Source organism: Phyllostomus discolor, chromosome 8 (genome assembly GCF_004126475.2).
Source record: "Phyllostomus discolor isolate MPI-MPIP mPhyDis1 chromosome 8, mPhyDis1.pri.v3, whole genome shotgun sequence".
Lineage (NCBI taxonomy): Eukaryota > Metazoa > Chordata > Mammalia > Chiroptera > Phyllostomidae > Phyllostomus > Phyllostomus discolor.
In genome coordinates this window covers 35,424,392-35,444,239 of record NC_040910.2, presented here as the reverse complement: position 1 = coordinate 35,444,239, position 19,848 = coordinate 35,424,392, and the positions used below count along the sequence as shown (strand labels likewise).

Here is a 19,848-nt window from a genome sequence, read left to right as displayed (position 1 = left end):
TTAATGAATGACGGATTTAAAATCTTCCAATAGCTTCTCTCTACGCATTAAAATAGAACCCAAACTTCTCATCGTGGCAAGTGCTACATGACCTGGCCTCTCTGCTAAGCTCTCGGACATCTCTGCTGACGAAGCCATTCGAGTACTGAGGGTGCTGCAGTCACAGCGGTCTTCCCTGCTCTGCAAACACACCCATGTCCCTGCGCTGGGGGCCCTTCCCCGGCCGGGTCTCTGTGAGGGGGTGCCTTCACAGCCTTGCATGGCTCACTGCCTCAGGCCTCAGTTCCAGTGAGAGCTCCCCCGAAGCTTTCCCTGACCAGCCGATCTAAACTAGTCTCTAACCCTCTACACATAACCCCGCTTGGCTGGTTTCAGTAACTATAACACAGTCTGAAATTACCTCGCTCATTTATTTTCTGCATACCATCCTCTCTCCACACAGCAACTGAGCCTAGAGCCCTGGGCGAGGACTTTGCCTGTGGGTCATCCCTGACTCTCTAACAGCTAGAGGGGCTCCTGGCACAGGGTAGGCCGTTTGCAAATAGTAAGTAACGTCTGCTGAGTAAACAAGTATCCGTCTCTCTCCTACGTCAGGCTGTGATTATTAGAAGTGTTGGAAATCTCAAAACCTTAGAGGTGCCCCTAGAGTCAGCAGGATCTTACCAAGGAACCTGAGATTCTAAAGGTTGGGACACAAGTAATCTAACGTTGCTGAAGAGTATCTGTAGGATATCAGGTTTCCGCTCAGCAAGCTGAGCACGCTCTGGAGACCTGCTGTACGACACTACACCTGTAGTCCATGATAATGTATGAGACAGTTACAAATTTATTAAGAGGATAGGTCTCATGTTAAATGCTCTTACTACAATTTTTTAAAAAGTGTCTACAGAAATAAAAATTAGGAAGATTAAAAAACTGCTGATGGCACTTTGGATAAATTCTGAATTTGGGCTAAATAACCAAAAAGCTGAGCTGTTGAGCGAGGGTTTAGTTACCTGGGGATGTGTGGTAAGCAAGGAGGACCCCGAGACGTACGACACTTTCTCGTAATGGGACTGAATGATCCAGTTGGAGCTCCCGAGGGCGTAGCCAGAGCTCAGAGGGGTCACCTGGACCGCACCGAAAAGCTCCTGGAAAGGAACCACAGTGAAAGGGAGGGTGAGCTTCCAGCAGTGCCGTCTGTCGTGCAGACACGTTTGCAGGAGAAAACAACAGAAATATCCTTCTCCACTCAGAAATGGTTTCAAAGGAAACCAGAGAGTCTGCAGTAAAACAGCAGAGACCATGTGGCAGACACTGAAAGCAATGCCAAGTTGTTAGCTGTCACCTGTCTGAGAGTTCCAGCTCATCCACATGTCACCAGGCACCCAGGCCTCACTCACCAAAAGGCAGAGGTGGTATGTTAGCAAATAAACCAAAGAGACAATACTTCAGTTTTCTTTTTTCTTTTCAGGTTAGGTGTTACTCTCATGGTTCTTGTGTACTGAATGGGTCTGGGCACAAGTTGACAGAAATGGGAACCTTGTCACTGCCAGGTCAGAGCTCAAGTTATACTTTCCAAACTGCTTCTTGATCTCTTTTATGCTCTCCGTTTTCTATTTCACTTGTCCGAAGTGTGTAAAACAGCACCCACTATTCTAAAGTGAACAGAAGGAGATGGTTTTGACTTGACTTACTGCACACTGGCCAATCAAATGCTAGCTAGTGACGGGAATGTAACAGTGAGGAACGGGCACCAAAAAGAATCTGGGAGGGATGGAGGAAAGAAACAGACACTGTTCTTCTTTTCAACGTGTACTGGTACAAGATCTTAGTGATCAAATGTCTCGTAAAAGGGAACTATGGAACCCTACCAAAAAACAATATGAATCGAAAGCATTCATTAATCACTTAAAATCACATCAACACTCACAATTTTCTGAGAATATCCCACCAGCTGGATTTTACTGAGGGCAGAGTTCACCTCCTGCATGGTATAGCATCTTCTCCAGGTCGACACTTCCACAGCGTCCTTGAGAGGCGACGGCAGCAGCCTGTGAATGCGCCACAATGTCGATTCTTTATGTTACAGAGATTCTTGCAATTTGTCCTTTTCATCTAAGTTGTCTAACTTATTGGCACGTAACTGCTCACAGTATTCGTCTGTGGTTGTTTTTGATTCTGGGGTCATTCTGTCCCCACAGTCATTTCTGGCTCTAGTAATGAGTGTTCTCCTTCTCTTTGTTTTCTGCTGGTCCGTCTCACTAAAGGTTCGTTAGTCTTGTTGGTCTTTCCAAAGAACCAACTTTTGGTTCATTAATTTTCTCTACCTTTTTCTTATTCCTTGTTTATCCAGCATATAACTGGATCTTTTTATTTGTTATCCAGTGTGATAATCTGTTATTTGATTCAATTGTTTAAGCCATTTACATTTAATATTATTATTGACATAGATGCTTTACGTCTGCTAATTTTTGTTTCCTATATGCCATGTCTTTTTCTCCTCTATTCTCCCTTTGCCATTTTTTAAAATAGTAACTGCATATTTTCTGAGGTAGCTTTTTAACTTCCTTCGTGATTTTTCACTTTTTTAAAGTTATTTATTTCCTTAAAAATGGTTAAAAAGGCCTGGTTGTTCTAGGCTTGACCATATTTACATCTTAATATAGAGCATTTCTGTATGACATCTCACATTCTCTTCCCTGTTCACAAAAGGATAAGTGAAATAAACTTTACCAGGGGCCTGCAAAGCTATAGCAATGGACTGGGTTAAAAACAAATGAGGCTTGGCAGGAAAGAGGAAAGTAAAACATGATCTGTGATCTTTCAGACCGGCATCAGGAGCACCCATTCAAACAAGCAAACAAACAACAATGTGTCATTAGAACACACTTCAGCCCTGGCTGGTGTAGCTGAGTGGATTGAGCGCGGGCTGTGAACCAAAGTGTCGTAGGTTCAATTCCCAGCCAGGGTACCTGCCTGGGTTGCAGGCTATAACCCTCAGCAACCGCACATTGATGTTTCTATCTCCCTCCCTTCCCTTTCTAAAAATAAATAAATAAAATCTTAAAAAAGAAAAAAAAAGAACACATTTCATCATTCACTCTAACATCACCAAGAACAGAGCTGAACAGTGACTTCTCTGAGACACGTAGTGCGGTACAGGGGAAGGGACGCCCAGCGGACTGAACGTGCACGGCAGCTCTGCTCTCTCCTGAGCACTCCCTGAACACGAACAGTGAAGGGCTGCACACCCCCCTTCAAGACAAAGACAAGGAGAGAAGAGACGACAGCAACAGCATTTTGGGAAGTAGAAAGTAGGACAAATGATAACTGACTTAGACCCAGGAAAATTCAATTCAAGTAACTTAATTTACACTGCAGAACCCACAGAAAGCTCAGCAACTGGAAACAACGGGTACCTATGGAAATGAAGTTGAAGGTGGACCTAAAAACAAGAGGATTTGTTGAAAAAAACTGATTAATAGAACCTTCCAGTTCTCCTCACCTATTCCATACAGCTCAGCAATTGTCCCCTCTGCCCCCCGCCTTTCAGGCATGTCCCAGAGGTTATGCTCCAGAGAGAGTGAAATTGAGAGTCTGGACAGGGGAAACCATCAACAACTGAAGGAAGCTTTTTAAAGCAAAAGTTTACATACTGCCAGTAAAAATGTTCTCATCATACAGCTCCCAAAATGCTCAGTTAGGCTTACACCCTCCAGGGTAGGAGACTGGACAACTTTCTCTGAAAAATTTGATCAGCACCAAGGAAAATTCAACCCAAATACACTGACACTGAGGGTTTCACAACACAGTTGCCCCACCAGACTCTGTTCTGACAAAGCCTGGAATTCAACCAGATCTACTCACAGCACATGGACATGCTAACCAGTTTTTATTGTTTAACTTGTAAACATGTGCCCCAAACCAAGGATCTCCATGCATTTGAGGAAAGTGTCTAAAGTGATAAGGCCAAAACAAATGCAGGAAGGAGGAGGAAAGGAAAAGAGAGAACATAAATTAGGCAGCTAGAATATTACTATCCTTAGAGAGATAAGTAATATAGGGCGCCTGGGAAATGAGGAGATAATTCTACTAAAAAGAGGTGAGGCCTTAAGAAAATAAAAAGAGCTCTCGGAAATAATAATGTGACAGCATACAGACGATGAAAGCATGCCAACAGAGCATGTCAAGATTTTAAAATAAGTTAAAAACATTAAAAATTCTACAAGATGTGAAAGACCCACATAAATGAAAAATCAGAAGAGCTTAAAAATAAAGTGAAAAACTCACTAAAACATTAGAAATCTTAAAAATCAGAAATGAAGATTAAACTGATACACAAAAGTGAAGGCACACAACAGATAATGCTGTTAAGTAAAATATAGGAAAGAAAAAAGTACTAAAAAGAAATGAAGAGATAAAAAGACTTTGAATGAGTGGAAATGTGGCCTGAAGACAGGTGAGAAGTTGTAACAGAGACGACTGGAGTCTCTGATAGAAAGCCAAGCAAGGCACCAGAACACATACTGCAAACCATCGCTGCTAAACTGAAAAGAGGCCTGAACCTCCATTCTAAAGAAACACGCTGCACACCTGGCAATACCAACCCCGAAGAACTAACACCAGCTATATTCTGGGAAAATATTTAGACTGTACAAAAAAACAAATAAAACTTTGGGTGTATAGGCAAAAAGAGAAAGTGACTTATGAAAAAATATTAGATGCTATAAGAATTTCAACAGTAATGTTTTTATTAGGAGAAAACACAGTGACATATTTAAGACACTCAAGGAAAGAAAATACAAGCCAAGAATTGCATATCTAGGAAAACTGACCTCAAGGTCACACAGCACAGATTAAACAAACAAACAAACAAACAAACAAACAAACAAACAAAACTTGTAAGAACTTGGGGTATATTGCTCTTGCAACCCCATCCTGAGATCTTTTGAAGAATGAGTTTCAGACAGCCAAATTAATGATAGATATATCAATATGTGTGTTGGTAGTGAGCATTAAATTTGTAGGTACTTGTAGAAGACCAAATGAAGGTTGGAAGGAAGAGAGGGCAATATGTAATGCTGTATGTTCTGACAATATACAAGGTCTGTCCGGAAAAAGTCCAACTATTGTTAATATAAGGAGAAGAGTTTGCACGGCATTGATGTAACCCGACAACCAAGAAGAGTGGACTGGAATGTGCATGCATGAACAATGACAACTTCCTGTACTAGTCAGTGTGGGTGGTAGATGCTGCTGAGGGAGCATGTGTACTGTGTGGCCATCACATTCAAAATGACTGAGCAGGCAGACCAATGAATCTGTGTCAAATTTTGTGTTAAGTTTGAACATTCCTCCATGGAAACTAGATGGGTGATTCAGAAGGCTGAAGCTATGGGCCACTGGTGATTGGCAGCTTTATCAGGACAATGCGCCTGCTCATGCAACATGTCTCACATAGAGCTTTTTGGTGAAACATCAATCACCCAGGTGACTTAGTCCACCTACAGCCCAGATTTGGTGTCCTGCAACTTCTGTTTTGTTCCAAAACTAAAATCACCTTTGACACGGATGAGATTTCAGACCATCAGTGAGATTCAGGTAAATGCGACAGGGCAGTTGATGGCGACTAAGAGAATGTGTGAGGTCCCGAGGTGCCTAGGTTTCTTGTATCTTCTTCAATAAAGGCTTCAATTTTTCATAGTACCTGGCTGGATACTTTCTGAACAGACCTCGCATAGTAAAAGTATATTTAAAAAAAAGGAAAAAAAATATATGATCTGTCTCCCAAAAAGGCCTATTAGCGATGACCAATTCAAAAACAAAGAACATTGTTAGCAACCAGAATGGGAGCTAAAAATTTCATTTCCCACTAAAAGAATCCAGAGTTTCTTGGAGAAATGGGTGATTCCAGACTTAGGGCAGGGAATGTACAAGAGGACTTTTAAACATTCTACTACACCAGGCAGCAGAAAACCCCCAAGACTACAAAGGTCATACTAAAAGGACAGAAGACTTGAGGATGCACTGCACTGCTCGAAGCTTGAGAGAGAACAATCCTGCCATGGCTTGAAGTCCATGACATGTGTCTGAAGAGTGGGCTGTAATTAGCCTGGGTCACGTGGAGGGCTTCTGAGTTACTGGAAATCTTCTGCTCCTTGACCTGGGTAGTATTTGTAAGGGTGGTAGCTGTATAATAATTTATTTTATATATATATAAAATGTGTTTTTTGGTTATCTGCATTTTATAACAGAAAAGTTAATATAAAAATAGAGAAACTTATGCCCAAATAAAAAATGATAGCAAAAATAAAAAACTCAGTAAAGTTTGGAGATAAAGTTAAAAGAATATCCCAGACAAGACAATGAACAAAAGGAGAGACGAGAGAAAAATGTGAGTGCCAGTCTAGGGGGCTCACCTTCTAAACAACAAGAGTTGCAGAGAAAAACACACAAAAAAGAAGAATACTTAAACGATAACAGGAAAAAACATTTTAAAACCAGAACTGAAGTTCTTGATTTTCTAGATTGGGGGTCAGCAAACACTTCCTCTGAAAAGCCACGGATGTGTTAAGCTCTGCAGACCACATACAGTCTCTGTCAGGTCACGCAGCCACTGGATGCCACGGGCCATGGAAATGAGTGACTGTGCCAACAAAACCCCACAGAAACAGGGGCAGGTCGGGTCTGGCCACAAAACAGGGGCTTGGTCATGGCTGCCGCCCCTGTTCTGAATAGAAAGGGCCCTCTCAGTACTCAGCACATGAATAAAGACTGTCCTTTAGGAAGACATCGCCAACCTAAAGAACAAAGAGAAGAATATAAGCTTCCACAGCGGAATCAAAAGGATACATATAAAAAATGTAAACTCAATAGCACTGGACTTCTCAACAGCATTTCTAGGAGCTAGAAGAAAGTACAGCAATGGTTTCAAAATTCTAAAAAAAAAAAAAAAAAAAAATCACATCTTATCTGCATTTATACCAGTGTGTGAGGGTAGAACAAAGGCATTTTAGACGTGCAGGGTCTCAAATAATTTACCTCCCAAGTGTGCTTTCTCAGGAAGTTATTGGAGGATGTGCCCTGCAAAATGAAGGTGTAAGCAAGAAGAATAAAAAAGGAAAAGAGAAAGGGCCCAGAAAACAGAGCTGCTAGCAGCAGAAAGAGGAGCAGAAATCTTCAGGATCACGGCAAAGGTAATCCTAAACTGAAGACGGTGCAGCAGGCTCGGGAGCAGCTAAAATCAGACTTGGGGATCAGAGAGAAAGCTCTGCAAGAGGGTTTCTAAGGAGATAAAACAGAATCCCGAGTCTGAACATACTGAGGACAGACTTCTATAAGTGTGGGAAAGGTCAGAAGTAAATTAGTAATAAGTACTTAGAAATCTATGCAAATAAGCAAACAAGATAATTACTAACTCAAGGGGAAACAAAAAGTTCTACAGAAAGAAAAATCATCCTAATAAATGTTATATGGCCTGTGAATTGCATTTATGCACTCATTATAATGTAAACACTGGAGATGTAGACAAAATAGCTATAAATTATGTTGTTCCAATTCCCTTTACCTCTGTTTCTCCAGCAACAAAAGATCAAGGAGCCTTCTCTTCACTTTCTATATAAACACAGGAAGGTTTTCTTTTCACTTATCTGGCCTATGTAAATGGACTGCTTTAGGCTTACTTAGCCCTGACAGTGGCCACAGCATTTAAGCCCTGTAAGGGATATCAGCATAAAGGCCTCTCTGCCCATAAGGAGCTTAGGTCTAAGGAAAATTTTGTAACAATACAAGGCAATAAATGAGATGTCAAAAGGTATGAGCCATTCTTGACTGTATACTTGCCTTCCCTCACAGAAGGGCCTAAAGAATATATTAAAAATGCAAATCTTTATCACACACTTGCCCTCCCCCACTTTAATGGCTTGCCATTACATTCAGGATAAAATCCAAGGCTCTTAGCATAACTTCTCTAAGTTCCTTTTTTCTCTAGGTCCTGCCTCAGCTGCATTCTATATACAGTTAGTCTTTCTGCAACAGGGTAGTTAGTTAGATGCTAGAAAAAGTCCTGGGCAAGTGGAAGAGGGAAACTGACAAGAAAATTAAACAGGGTCAAACAATTTGAAAAACTTACAGCCAGCTAATGAATGACAAGACCTTATCTTGCCCAACCAAGGCCACCTGAGAGCAAAGGGTCACTCCCTCTCCTCCCTGACCAGAGAATGCACAGCTCACATCTCCCTGGTCGGGAGAGAGAGGACAGACACCCAGGGAATGCCACTTGTGCAGCCAAACCCAAGGACGGTGAAGTCCGGGGAACAAAGAGCAAAGACCGGATTAGAGCCAGAGGACCCAAGACAAAAGGAAAACAGAAAAGCAGACCAAGAACAACCCCCATCTCCCCTACACGCTCACTCTGATGCACCTGGGAAGCTAAGGAACATTCTGCCCAAACCCTCCCCCGAGACTCTCACCTGCAGGGGAGAGAGAAAGGCCCTCAAGACACAGGCCCTGGGTGGCTGGCTGTGGGGCAGCCCCATGCCCCTCGCTGGGCCTGGGCTTTTAATTTCTTCCCAACCTCTAAGGGTCCCCCGGAGACCTGTAACCAGGGGAGCGGCGGGCTGTGGCAGCTTGTCCCGGGATGAGCCTACTGGCAGGGGACAAGGCTACTGCTTTCTTTTTTCCTTCCGTGTCCCTGTACCCCTCTGCCAACCTCGTTGAGGAAGGAAAAGCTGCTCTCAGAGGCACTGTGCCACAACAGAAAAAACAGGCCTCTTCCTCTCGGTTACCTTGTGGCCTCTGGGCCCCAGTTTCTTCATTGGTAAGACAGAGAGTATTGCCTTCCTTTCCAAGTTGTTCTGTGATGGGTAAACGACACAACACCCATGTCTGGCACAGAACAGGTGCTGAATGAGGGTGACCTCCAAGCCCCTCCAACACACAAGCCTTCACAGCCCCAGGAGCACATGCATCATCCACCAACACTGTAGGGGACTCCTCTCCAGGGTGATTTACTTAGATGAGAAGCAATGACTATGAACTTGACTGGCCCAGGCACTTCTTTAGAGGGTCTCAGGGGAGAATCCGAGTTACTCCCCTGCTTTAGCCCCTACTTTAAATTCCTCAGGATTAGAGAATCCCATGGTTGGGGCCTCCTAGGGCTGCCCTTCATAAAAAATAAAGGCTTTTCGCATTGGGCTGAGGAGGAGCAGAAGGGATCCTTAACTTTACACCAGAGCTGAGAGGCTATTGTGGGAGTAGCTAGAGAGTGGGAAGCATGATAAATAACACTTGTAATCGAACCACATCTCTCAACCCAAGTGAATTTGTTTTATGTTGCCCTCAGCTCTGCCACGGCCTTGCCACCGAGACGCCTGAGAGGCTGAGCTGGAAAAGCCACGTGCGAGGCTGGCGAGACCTGCTTTCTGCACGCTGCGCTGCCTGTCCCATCTGACAGCTGTTGCTGTCATTGCCCAGAACACCACCTGGGCTTTGCCTTCAGTGGCCTTTATAGCACCCTCTCCCCTTCCTATCTCGGACAAGTTCTTCGAAAATGAAGCAGATTAAGATCTGGAACAGTCTCTCTCAAGAGGAGGAATTTGGTTACTTGAATGTTTCCACTCTCTGCTGGAGATTAAACAATCATCTATTTAGCCTCCAGAGTAAGCTTGCAAATGATCTAAGCCCTTGGTAAAAGAAAGAGGGAAGACAGAAAATTCAGGCATATTTCAGCGTGGGTCTTTTCCCATTTTCTTCTTTCAGGATAAATGATATAGAACCATAAACTTATATTTTACAGAAACTGAAGAAAGCATTTGTTTATACACAAACAGCCATCATGATTTTTGGTAACTAGTTTAGTAGAGCATTGTTGGAAGAAGAGTCTCATTAAACGCAGTAACAAAAATAATATAACATCTTTTTACTCCATTATATTATTCACATAGTAGGATCTTTCAAATGTTTGTGTCCTCGGCACTGACTACAGTGCCCCACATAAAAGCACTCAAAAGACAAAATGTCCTTTACCTTGTTACAGCTCAGGAAAGGTAAGAAGCAGTGAGTCAATTATTAATGAGTCCTATCGAAAGTACACCAGTAAGTTTGGGCAGAAGTGCACCCTATGACAGTGTGCAAGGTGCTGACAACAGCAGGGAGCCGCCGACCGGTGAGCCGGAAGAGGGAGGCTAAGCAGGTCCCAACGACTGTGGTCTTGTCCGACTATGGTCTTGTCCGAACGGCTCAATTTAGGGCTTTGGGGCAGGTGGCTCCTGACACAGCTCCCCGTGATCCCACTTCTGTTTTCATCCTGTGTCAATCACCTGAGTATGGCCTGCACACTACTGTCTAACTTCAGGATGTCACCCCCAAGATTAGGTGACAAAAGACTCACTTCCACCTTGCCCATACTCTCGGCTGGGCCCTCTTGTCAGCTTTGGTTTAATCAGCTGTCGTGTTGTGAGATGCTCTGCAGCGAGGCCCACGTTAGCAAGGGCCTGAGGGAGGCTCCATTCCAGTGGCCTTGAGGAACTGAGTCCTGCCCACACCCACAGGAGTGAGCCAAGAAGGGGTCCTCCCCAGGGGAGCTTGCGGTCCCTGTGGCCTGTGAGAGACCCGGCGTCACTTACATGGCTTTCTGGGGCCTGTTCCAGTGCAGGGGCAGTGTCTCATCCCCGAAGTCCGAGCGTCTCTCAGGTCTCCTCAGAGACATTCTTACTGACTCTGTACGGAACTTCTGTAGAAGGCTGATGTCCCTATCCAATCTAACGCTGAGTTTTGCGTCTTTTTCTGTGTGTTGCAATATCGAGCAATTTACTTTTCTCTCCTCCATGTTTCCAAAACGAGGGTAAAATACTTCCCTCACAAACTGTTCTGAGCACTACAGCAAATAAGTAATAAAATACATACATCAATAAGTAAACAAATATATATGATATCTAGTAATAGTAATTCTTCAGTTCTTTGGGTAAAACTTACATAGACTACACCTTTCAGACCTAAAACTACTTACTTGCCACCTCTCTATTTAGAAATGTCTAGGTTTCCTTTTTCATACACATTTGGTGACAGTATTTTCAAAAATAAACAATTTGGATAAATTTTCTCTCAGCTACATGAAAGACTTAAACTAAGAATTAGTCAAATGTATTGTTGGTGTTTTCAAAAGTACAAAGTTTCATTCTGGTTTTGTATAATGCGGTATTTCAGTTTCCCTCCTTCCTGGCGTGCAGTGGCTGTTTTTAACCACGCCAGTCACCTTTCAGTCAAGCCTTTCTACCACGTTTCTCCCCACTCTGCTCCTTTTTCTGAGACTAATCCCTGTCCTCATTCAAACCCTACTCCACCTGCCAAGCCTAGCCTAAGTCTTGCCACTTGGACCCTAGTCTTTGCTTGATAAACCCCTTGAGTACAGGGACTGTCTTACACTTTTTTGGGCATCTTTCTACAAAATTACTATAATGCCAGGCACTTGGTAGTTAATCAACACATAAGTGTGAAGTTCTCTGAATTCCATAATAATACTGACAAACTCCTTTTGCTGATACCTTTTTACTCTTTTGAAATATTTAGTCACTTGGTCATTCCTTCCCTCCGTCCCCGAACATGCTGTAACTCAGCGTGCCCTACACTCTCCTGGCACTCGCTGCGGCAGGACTGCAGAGGCTTTTAGAGAGCAGCTCAAAGCCATCAGGGTGATTGGCTGATAAGCTGGATAAGGAAATACAGAGGGAACAAGTTCTGTTTTTTTCTGGCTTTCTAATTTATCAAAGTCAAGTTCTCAGAGTCTAAATGTTTCATAAGTACTTTCCGAAAGATTTCATTGTTTTGTTCTTATCACACTTGAGTTCTTAATAAACATTTTTTCCCTGCGCCCTGACATCAGGCCAGAGCTTCGCTGCCTCTGCTTCCACCCCACCAGCACAAGCAGCACCAGATCATGTTTTTGTGAAGAAGGAAGACTTCAAAGTCCACTGGGACCACTTAGAAGCTTATAAATAAAACACTGGTTGGGCTTTTTCTAAGTATTTGATGAATGAATGAACAAAACACAAAGCAAATATCAGAGCAACATACAAAGAACACAAGGAGCAGAAAAGTTGTTTTCCTGTTTACGTAACACAGACGCTGCTGTGATGGAGTGATGCTGTGTTAGCAGAGGACAATCTAGATAGTTTACTAGATTACTGTGGAGCTTTAAAATCGTGCACTTACTATTAACCCGAAACTAGATTATAATCCAGGAGTTTTGTTTAAGATCAATTTATCTCTGAAAAGGATAAAGGCAATTGTTTAGGCCACCACAGAGTAATAGAAACAATTCCTGAGAGTACCTAAATTATCTCTGCTTGAATTCTCATCGATGCTCATGAAAAAAAAACCTCTTTATCTATAATTTGATCTTGTAAGTGGACTTGCTGACCAAAACAGACCATCCTAGAGAGACGAACCATTCTAAATTCTGAAGCCAGGCAGCTGTCTCAGGATAATGTGATTAAACGGAATTTCTGTTTGTTAGTCAATATCCTGGGAGTTCGGTTAGCCTCAGGCCATCCCTCGGAGGCGAACCCACTCCGAGGGAAGCGGAGGGGTTCTGTTCCGGTGGCGATGCTGAATAATAGGCTGTGAGGGCTCCATCAGGGCACTGCCACCCCGAGGGTCTGCTTCTGGGGCCTCTACCTTGGACGTCTTTAGAAAAACTGTAAGGTAAGTGACCCTAGGGACCACTTAAACTCAGTTCTTCTATTTTACAGAACAGGAGAATTAGTCCTGGAATCTGCATGACAGTACTGAATAACTAGAAGCAACAGAGGGATTAGAAAACAGTTTCAGAGACTTGACTTTGGATGGTGAACACAGAATAGAATATACAGATGATGTACTGTAGAACTGTACACTTGAAACCTATTTAATTTTATTAAGAAATGGACCCCAATGAATATAATAAAAATTTAAAAAAAAGAAATGTATAGAAAAATAAAGAGAGAAATAAAAGTTTCTCTTCTACTATGCTACTTGCTTCCTCAGGAAAGGCGGAGTCTAAGGATGAGTTAGGCTGTGGGGAGGCAGGTGTGTTCTGGTAACTGAGAGGGAGCCACGTGAGCTGAGTGTGGTACCAAAGGGGACTAGCACACGAGCATTTACTGAGCACCTTCTATGTGCCAGGCACCGTAAAAAGACTTCACTCATATGAACTCATTCACAGGGTCCCTTCACAGGGTCCTCCCAAGAACCCTGTGAAGTTGCTAACAATTTGTAAATGAGGAAACAGCCTAGAAATTAAATTGCTGCAGCTACTAAGAAGCAGATCTGAAGTTCAAACCCCAGTCTACTTAACCTCTAAGCCCTTTAGCTTTCTTCCCACTAGATAGTTAGATCCAGTAAATTCCTCTCTCAACACCCAACTACAAGCATATTGTTGTTGAAGAGGAACCACAAGGATGTGTTTGCTTCCTCTTTCTAGCTCCTATGAGGCATGAACCCATGTTTTAGGCTGAGTAGTGGAACTGCCATAACATTTCGGCTAGGAATACATCAATGCATAATTCCTTAATGCCTGTGAGGACTGTAACAGTATTATTATTATTTTTTTTATTTTACTTTGTTGTTCAAGTAGTTTTCTGCCTTTTACTCCCACCCCAGTCCACCGCTCCCAGCCCTCCCCACCTCCCTCCCATTTCCACCCCCCTTATTTTTGTCCAAGTGTCCTTTATACTTGTAACAATATTCTTAATTAGAATTGCAGATTTCTAGTCTTATACAAAAAAAAAAAAAGCCAGCCTTAAACAAAAAAAAATACTGGAGGCAGGGTTAGTTTCTTAAGTGAAATATTTTGCTTTGAATTTTCCCATTAAAAATGCTCAACTTTGAAGTGGGTATGGGAAAGTCAGAAATTCAAAAATTACAATGCAAGGAAGTCTCCTTTTCCTACCCTTCAAAATCTTTTTTTTCAAGAAGAGTAAACTGCAATGTCAAAACGAGAAAGAAGGATGGTTAACTTCTAAATAAATCTCAGGAGAAGTGTCAACTGAGGCAGGGAGTCAGACAGCTGCCAAAAAAGCAAGAGTAATAGCTTTTTTGGGTATACATACTAATACTAAATCAAATGCTAATTCAAACTATGATTTAAGGGAAATGACTTAAGGAAATTTGTCAAACTCTTTTGACCAATGAGTTGGTAAGATTTTAATTTATTGTCTTCTTTAGTGATGGTATATTGTTAGTAACTTACGCTACTAAGATGCATTAATTCTAGGCACTTAATCAAGAGATCACCTGCACATGGTGCAGAAGTAAAAAACTGGGGGCTCAAACCTCAAAGTCCACTCATAGAGGTGTTTTCACCTGGACCATACAGGATTTTATTTTCATGTGTGAGCCAACATTTTAAAAAGATTTTTAAAAATGACACTTAAAACATCCGAATTTTGAGCTTCTCTTAAAAAAATAAAAAGGAAGACTCGGAGGTGAGACAGACTCCCACTCCCACAGGGCCACAACCGGCTGAGGCTGCACGCCAGCCGCTCCCGGAGAGAGGCGAGGTCGCGGGCCCACACTCCCTGGATCCCCGCCTCACTCCTCCACTTACCCTCCCCATTGCTGGAGGCATCTGAGTTTATGATGCCCACCACCTACCCTACAGTAGAGAAACCGGATAAGGAGAGTGCAGGAATTAAAGAAAAAAAAAAAAGATAAAGAGAAGACACAGCCCATATCATTTGGGAAAAATGTCAATGTACATTGAGTAGAGAGCAAAAAGCAGTGTTTCTCAATATCGTCTGCCATAGTACTCTGGGGCACTACAGATCAACTGGCTGGTGACAGAGAAATTTTAAAGTGACAAATATTTTAGCACATATGTTGCCCACACGAAGCACTTTTAGTATTCTGGCTCAAGGTTAAATTCTAGGTCCATATTTCAAAAGAACTCTTTTGCCTGATGTCAAGTATGAAACCGCTCTTTAAACTCTTCCACCACTTCCAATACATATGCTGAGTTTATCCAGAAAAAAAAAGACAGCTTTTTCGGTTTGTCTAACACCTCAGCATACTCTTTCTAATAACTAGACTCTTTCTCTGTCAATAAGTATTGCTCATCTCATGCTCAAAAGCCAAAACAAATTATGTGACCAGGATCAGAAGTACAGTCATGATATATAAGACAGTGACATTCAGTCTTCTCTAGTAGTACAAGCTATTCTTGCTCCTTTACCAAGTTAGTTTTCGAGTCTCTAAGTTTTGCCCACCAGGTGGCGACATAGCAAAAATCAAGATTTTATTTCAGCTAGCACCTTTTTAAAAAAGGAGATTTCCAAAGATTCTTAGGATATAGCTTTCAGGCCCCCTCCCTAGCCTTTTGCTCTTGCAAGTCCAGTTCACCCCTCGCCCCCATACACAATGGCACTTCTTTTGTGAGCCAGTTATCTTGCATTTTATAAAGAATGGGAGGCAAAGGAAAACTGCCAAGGACTCTGTCCAAGGTCACAGAAGAAAAGGCAAAATAAGGACTTGGAACTTCCTAAGATTTGGCCCAGGGTTTGGGAGTCAGGAAACAGTGACCTTTGAACGTCATTTCTGGTGTGCCAAAATTATTTGTGGCAGAATATTATACCGGGTATAAATTTAAAAGGAGGAAGTAAGGGAAGCCAAGGCATACATGTTCCATGGGGAAAGAAAACAAGGTCCTAAGGTTTCTAAGCGGGGGGATGTAGAGAAGTGGGTCCTGATGCGGCCCAGGAAGCACGTGGGAAAGAGAAGGAAAAGGGGAAGAAGGCAGAGCAACGGCCGGGGGAAAAGGAGCTGAGAACAGGGCAAAATGAGGAGGGGAGCAGGTCCCTGTACTGAGCAGGTTGGGGGGCAGATCAAGGAAACCATTTAAAGATTCAGACGTGTGAGTCCAGACAATGTTTCCTAACGTGAAGCCAGACAGACACCAACTGGGGACAGAGTCAAACATAACCCTTTCATGAAGTGGGGAAAAGAGCCTCTGTAGCTCTAACAGTGTACGTGCACATTAAGTAGAAAACAAAGGGGGCTGTTTGGTAAAGCCTAAGGCTCTACTGTGAAGGACAGACAGGCCTTCGCTCACCGCTGAATATCCTTGTTCTTCCACAGGGAGGCCGACTGCGCTTTGGGCACCCTTTCAATGAAATTCACCAGCTCTTCCATGAGAAGCCTGAGTTTAAAGAAACGAAAAATACTGATGAGCACTCATACCGCATTCTAACACTGTAGCCGAGAGCAATGGGCTTGTCTGCTTCCCCTCCCCAGTCATCCTTGTCTTCGCTGCACACGTACCTGTGGGCACTACTTTACACGAAGGTGAGCACAAACCTCCTGCTGAATTTCCATGTTAAAAATTTAGGACACAAAACAGGCTGCTATGTTCCTGTCTCTAAACACTAAAACACATAGGCCTATGGTTTACTTCTCCCTCTAAGATTTCTGCTTTTACCTAACTAAAAACACAAAAGGAGAAAAAGTTAACTGACCGAAGTACCTGATGTTGGCGGCAGTAGAAGGTGGGCGTAGGCTATTTAAAAATGATATTAAATGAACCATTTAAACTGGTAGAGCAGATTTTTCTTGAAGTGTATTTTAGGGATTAACGAAATTCCACATGAAAGAGCATTCTAAAGACTAACCCTAAAAACCTAACTCCAGGACCTGTGAAAGGGCAGGCTACGCAGATCGCAAGGAGGATCACCACAGAATCACACTGAGGCAGTACAAGAAAGGCCTTACCCCATGGAGCAGTGATCTGCATGCTGAGGGACCCACGATCCAGAGAACTCTCAGAACCCTGGATAACTACAGGATGACCAAAAAGCTAGAAGCAGATTTTCAGCACCCGGAAACCCCGTTCATAATCCAGTAGAGACAATCAATATTGACTTCAGTCCTCTCCCAATCAACGTATAGCTGTGACAGGCCATCAATTTATTGGCATTTGAATGCTGAACAACTTCATTTCCATTTATCCATTTATTCCTAATACCACCCCCTGCTTTCATCTCGAAGGAGCAGCTGGAATTCCTGCACTCTGAGGTCTGGGATTCAGGCTCATTACCATTACGGCTACAGCTCTCAGGAGAACAGTGGCTGTGTCCATCCTCACGCTTTCACTGTCAGACCAGAGTCCAACGTTGTCAGCGTATCCCTCCCCGAAACCGATTCATCACCTTTAATGCCTGTAACGCTTCTTCCTCAGATACCTCACGCTTTTCTGTACATGCTGCAGGTAATGTGATTTGACACAAAAACAAGGACATGCTGTTTTATTCGTGGCAATTCCATCTCGTTGGACTTTGGTAAGACCCTAGAACCCGTATTTTTGGTCTTGATAGTTGCACCTTATACCACACTTGTTAGTTTGCTTCAACGCAATTCTTCTCCTGGGGTGAGTGCCTTCACATGACTCCCTTCTGGCTAAGTGATGCTACCATTGCTTGCAGCCACCATGAAGGCTTGGGAGGGGCAGAGAAAGAGACAGCAGAGCGTTCTGAGTCAAAGGCAGGTCTGAGGTTTTTGTCTTACTCCTTAGAGTTCTGAGTTTCACTCTAATATTAGAACAGGTAACTTACCAATCTAATTATTTATCCTGCTGTCTACAAGCTGTCTCCACTTATAGCCAGCACTAATCCATAAAAGGGGGGCATTTTGAATGCAGAGTAATAAAATTTCCTTTTCTTTAAAATGCTATGTTCCTTTCTCCTGAAGCTCTTTGCAGTCCATGTTCATGGCATCTTATTAAACGTTACCTCCCCTAATTAGTATCATCTGCACAGAGGAGCTGTCTCTGGGAACTCCTTCCAGTTTCGGTACAAAGAAGACAATGAAGATTAGACCACTGGCGGCACCAGTCTCTAGGAGATTCCAGGGCACATCTGTTTTATCTAAAGAGCCGTCTATTCATGCCAGTTCTCTGGGGCAGCTGCTCAGAAGGAAGTAACAATCACTGCCGGCACAACGCTCTGTTAGCTAGTCACCGGAGAAGGTCTCCGGCCCCGTGCCAGTGGGAGAAGAATCGTCTCACCTGCCGATCTGAACGGTGGGCTCTGTGGCATACACCGTGCCTGTGAAGCCAGTGTGCTCGGTGATGTAGGGCAGTGCCATCATGCAGTGATAGTTAGAGATGAGGATCACATCTACCGTAGACAGATCTATTAGCTCGGTCTGGAAAGAAAGGAGAGGGGATGATATATATCTCTCTTCAGAGCACATAGATCAACATGATGGGACTAAATGATGATGCTGTCAGAATGCAGAGTAGTTTTTGTACCACGGAGTAATGATGGCTTTCCTGCAACACTTCTATTCTCATTTTAGGATGCTTCCTAGTATTAACATTAAGTAATAGGACAAGATGGCTAACAACGAGAATGCAACCAGCCCACCAGCAGCGGACTGATTTTGCTAAACCTGAGTTCTGGGTTAGACATGTAAGGATAAGGGACAGCACTTCAGCCACTGCTGCCTGGCAAGTGAAACCAGGTGACACGAAGCAGACAGAGCCCAGTAGAAGCTGTGGGGGAGCTAGACCGTAGCACTGCTGCCACGGACGATAGGAGCAGAGGGAGTGCACACAGGAACTGCTCTTCCAAAGTCAACTGTGGGAACCAGCTTCTATTTTAGTTTTTTTTTAATATTTTATTTATTTATTTTTTAGATAGGGAAGGGAGGGAGATAGAGAGAGAGAGAAACATCAATGTGCGGTTGCTGGGGGTTATGGCCTGCAATCCAGGAACGTACCCCGGCTGGGAATCGAACCTGGGACACTTTGGTTCCCAGCCCGCGCTTAATTCACTGAGCTACGCCAGCCAGGGCTATTTTAGTTTTTTTTAGAGGTAACATTTAATCACTAGTGCTAGATATAGAGACCTCCCCACCCCCACAAAATAAAAAGTAGTGACAGAGTCACAAAAGGAAATGACATTCCTTATTCCACCTGAGTCTTAACCCCAAATCTACCTTTTCTCCTAGTAAGGTCATCAGGTTGAAAATCTACCTTTTCTTCCTAGTAAGGAAGACAGGTTGGCAGGTGAGGGGACAATGCTACTGTGTTTAGTACGTATGAGGAAAATGCTCTCACGAGGGAAAGATCTTCCTGTAAATTTAAGTCTCCTACCTCTTCTAAAGCCCGGTTCTCTCCTTGCACTAAGCTTTCCTGATTTGCCCAGGTGGAAAAAACCACTTCGTTCTCAGGACACTAAGGCACTTTATGACATCCCTCTGATGGCAGTCACCACTCTGTGGGATGGCAACTCAAAGTGTCACTTTGTCCCTCAATATTAAATGTCTCTGAGGTCAAGACCCCTGCTAACTTATTTCTGTGTCGCCCCCCCCCCCACCCCCCGCTGTGGGAGCCAGCAGACAGCAGGCCTCTGGCACTGCTGTTGGAGAAGTGTGCTTATCAGCAGCACCTGCTGTGGGGGAAGGGAGATGCTGTGCTTCAGAGACCTCATCTCAGCCACTGAGTGCTGCGCCGCATGGAAGGTACCCCTGGGAAACTGCACGGCGCACCCAGGGCAGCACACGGTAGTCAAGGAGGTCTTCCAGAGTGGGTCGTTGAGCTAGTATGTCCCCCACAGGGAAGTGGCAAGGTGGCTGTGCCATCTTTGCAAATGATAGAGGCAATGTACCATTTTGCTGTGGGTATTTTCTGGTTGAATGACTTTACATAGGAAATAAGTTAATTTAATAAAGTTGCCAAGGCATAATCAGCTCCTGAGAACGGCGTGTATTAATACATTCGAGGTCAAAAGCTACTCACTGCCTAGAGCAATGGCAATCTGTGTGACTACAATGCTTAATGAGAACAATATTCAATTGACATCGCCCTGAACCCCACGTTATACCCTACGTTTCCGA

The 19,848-nt window shown here is 43.4% G+C and overlaps 1 protein-coding gene across 1 annotated transcript in view; it reads right to left on the bottom strand.

The window, feature by feature from the left end:
- The window catches only part of INTS9 (integrator complex subunit 9), an 84,859-nt gene that overhangs the window by 25,043 nt on the left and 39,968 nt on the right, over positions 1 to 19,848 (bottom strand). The window contains exons 5-8 of the mRNA XM_028520878.2: positions 18,014 to 18,153; positions 16,067 to 16,153; positions 1,913 to 2,033; positions 996 to 1,130 (exon numbers count right to left, since the gene is read on the bottom strand). Coding sequence (XP_028376679.1) covers positions 996 to 1,130; positions 1,913 to 2,033; positions 16,067 to 16,153; positions 18,014 to 18,153 — 483 coding nt within the window. The remainder of the gene's footprint in view (positions 1 to 995; positions 1,131 to 1,912; positions 2,034 to 16,066; positions 16,154 to 18,013; positions 18,154 to 19,848) is intronic.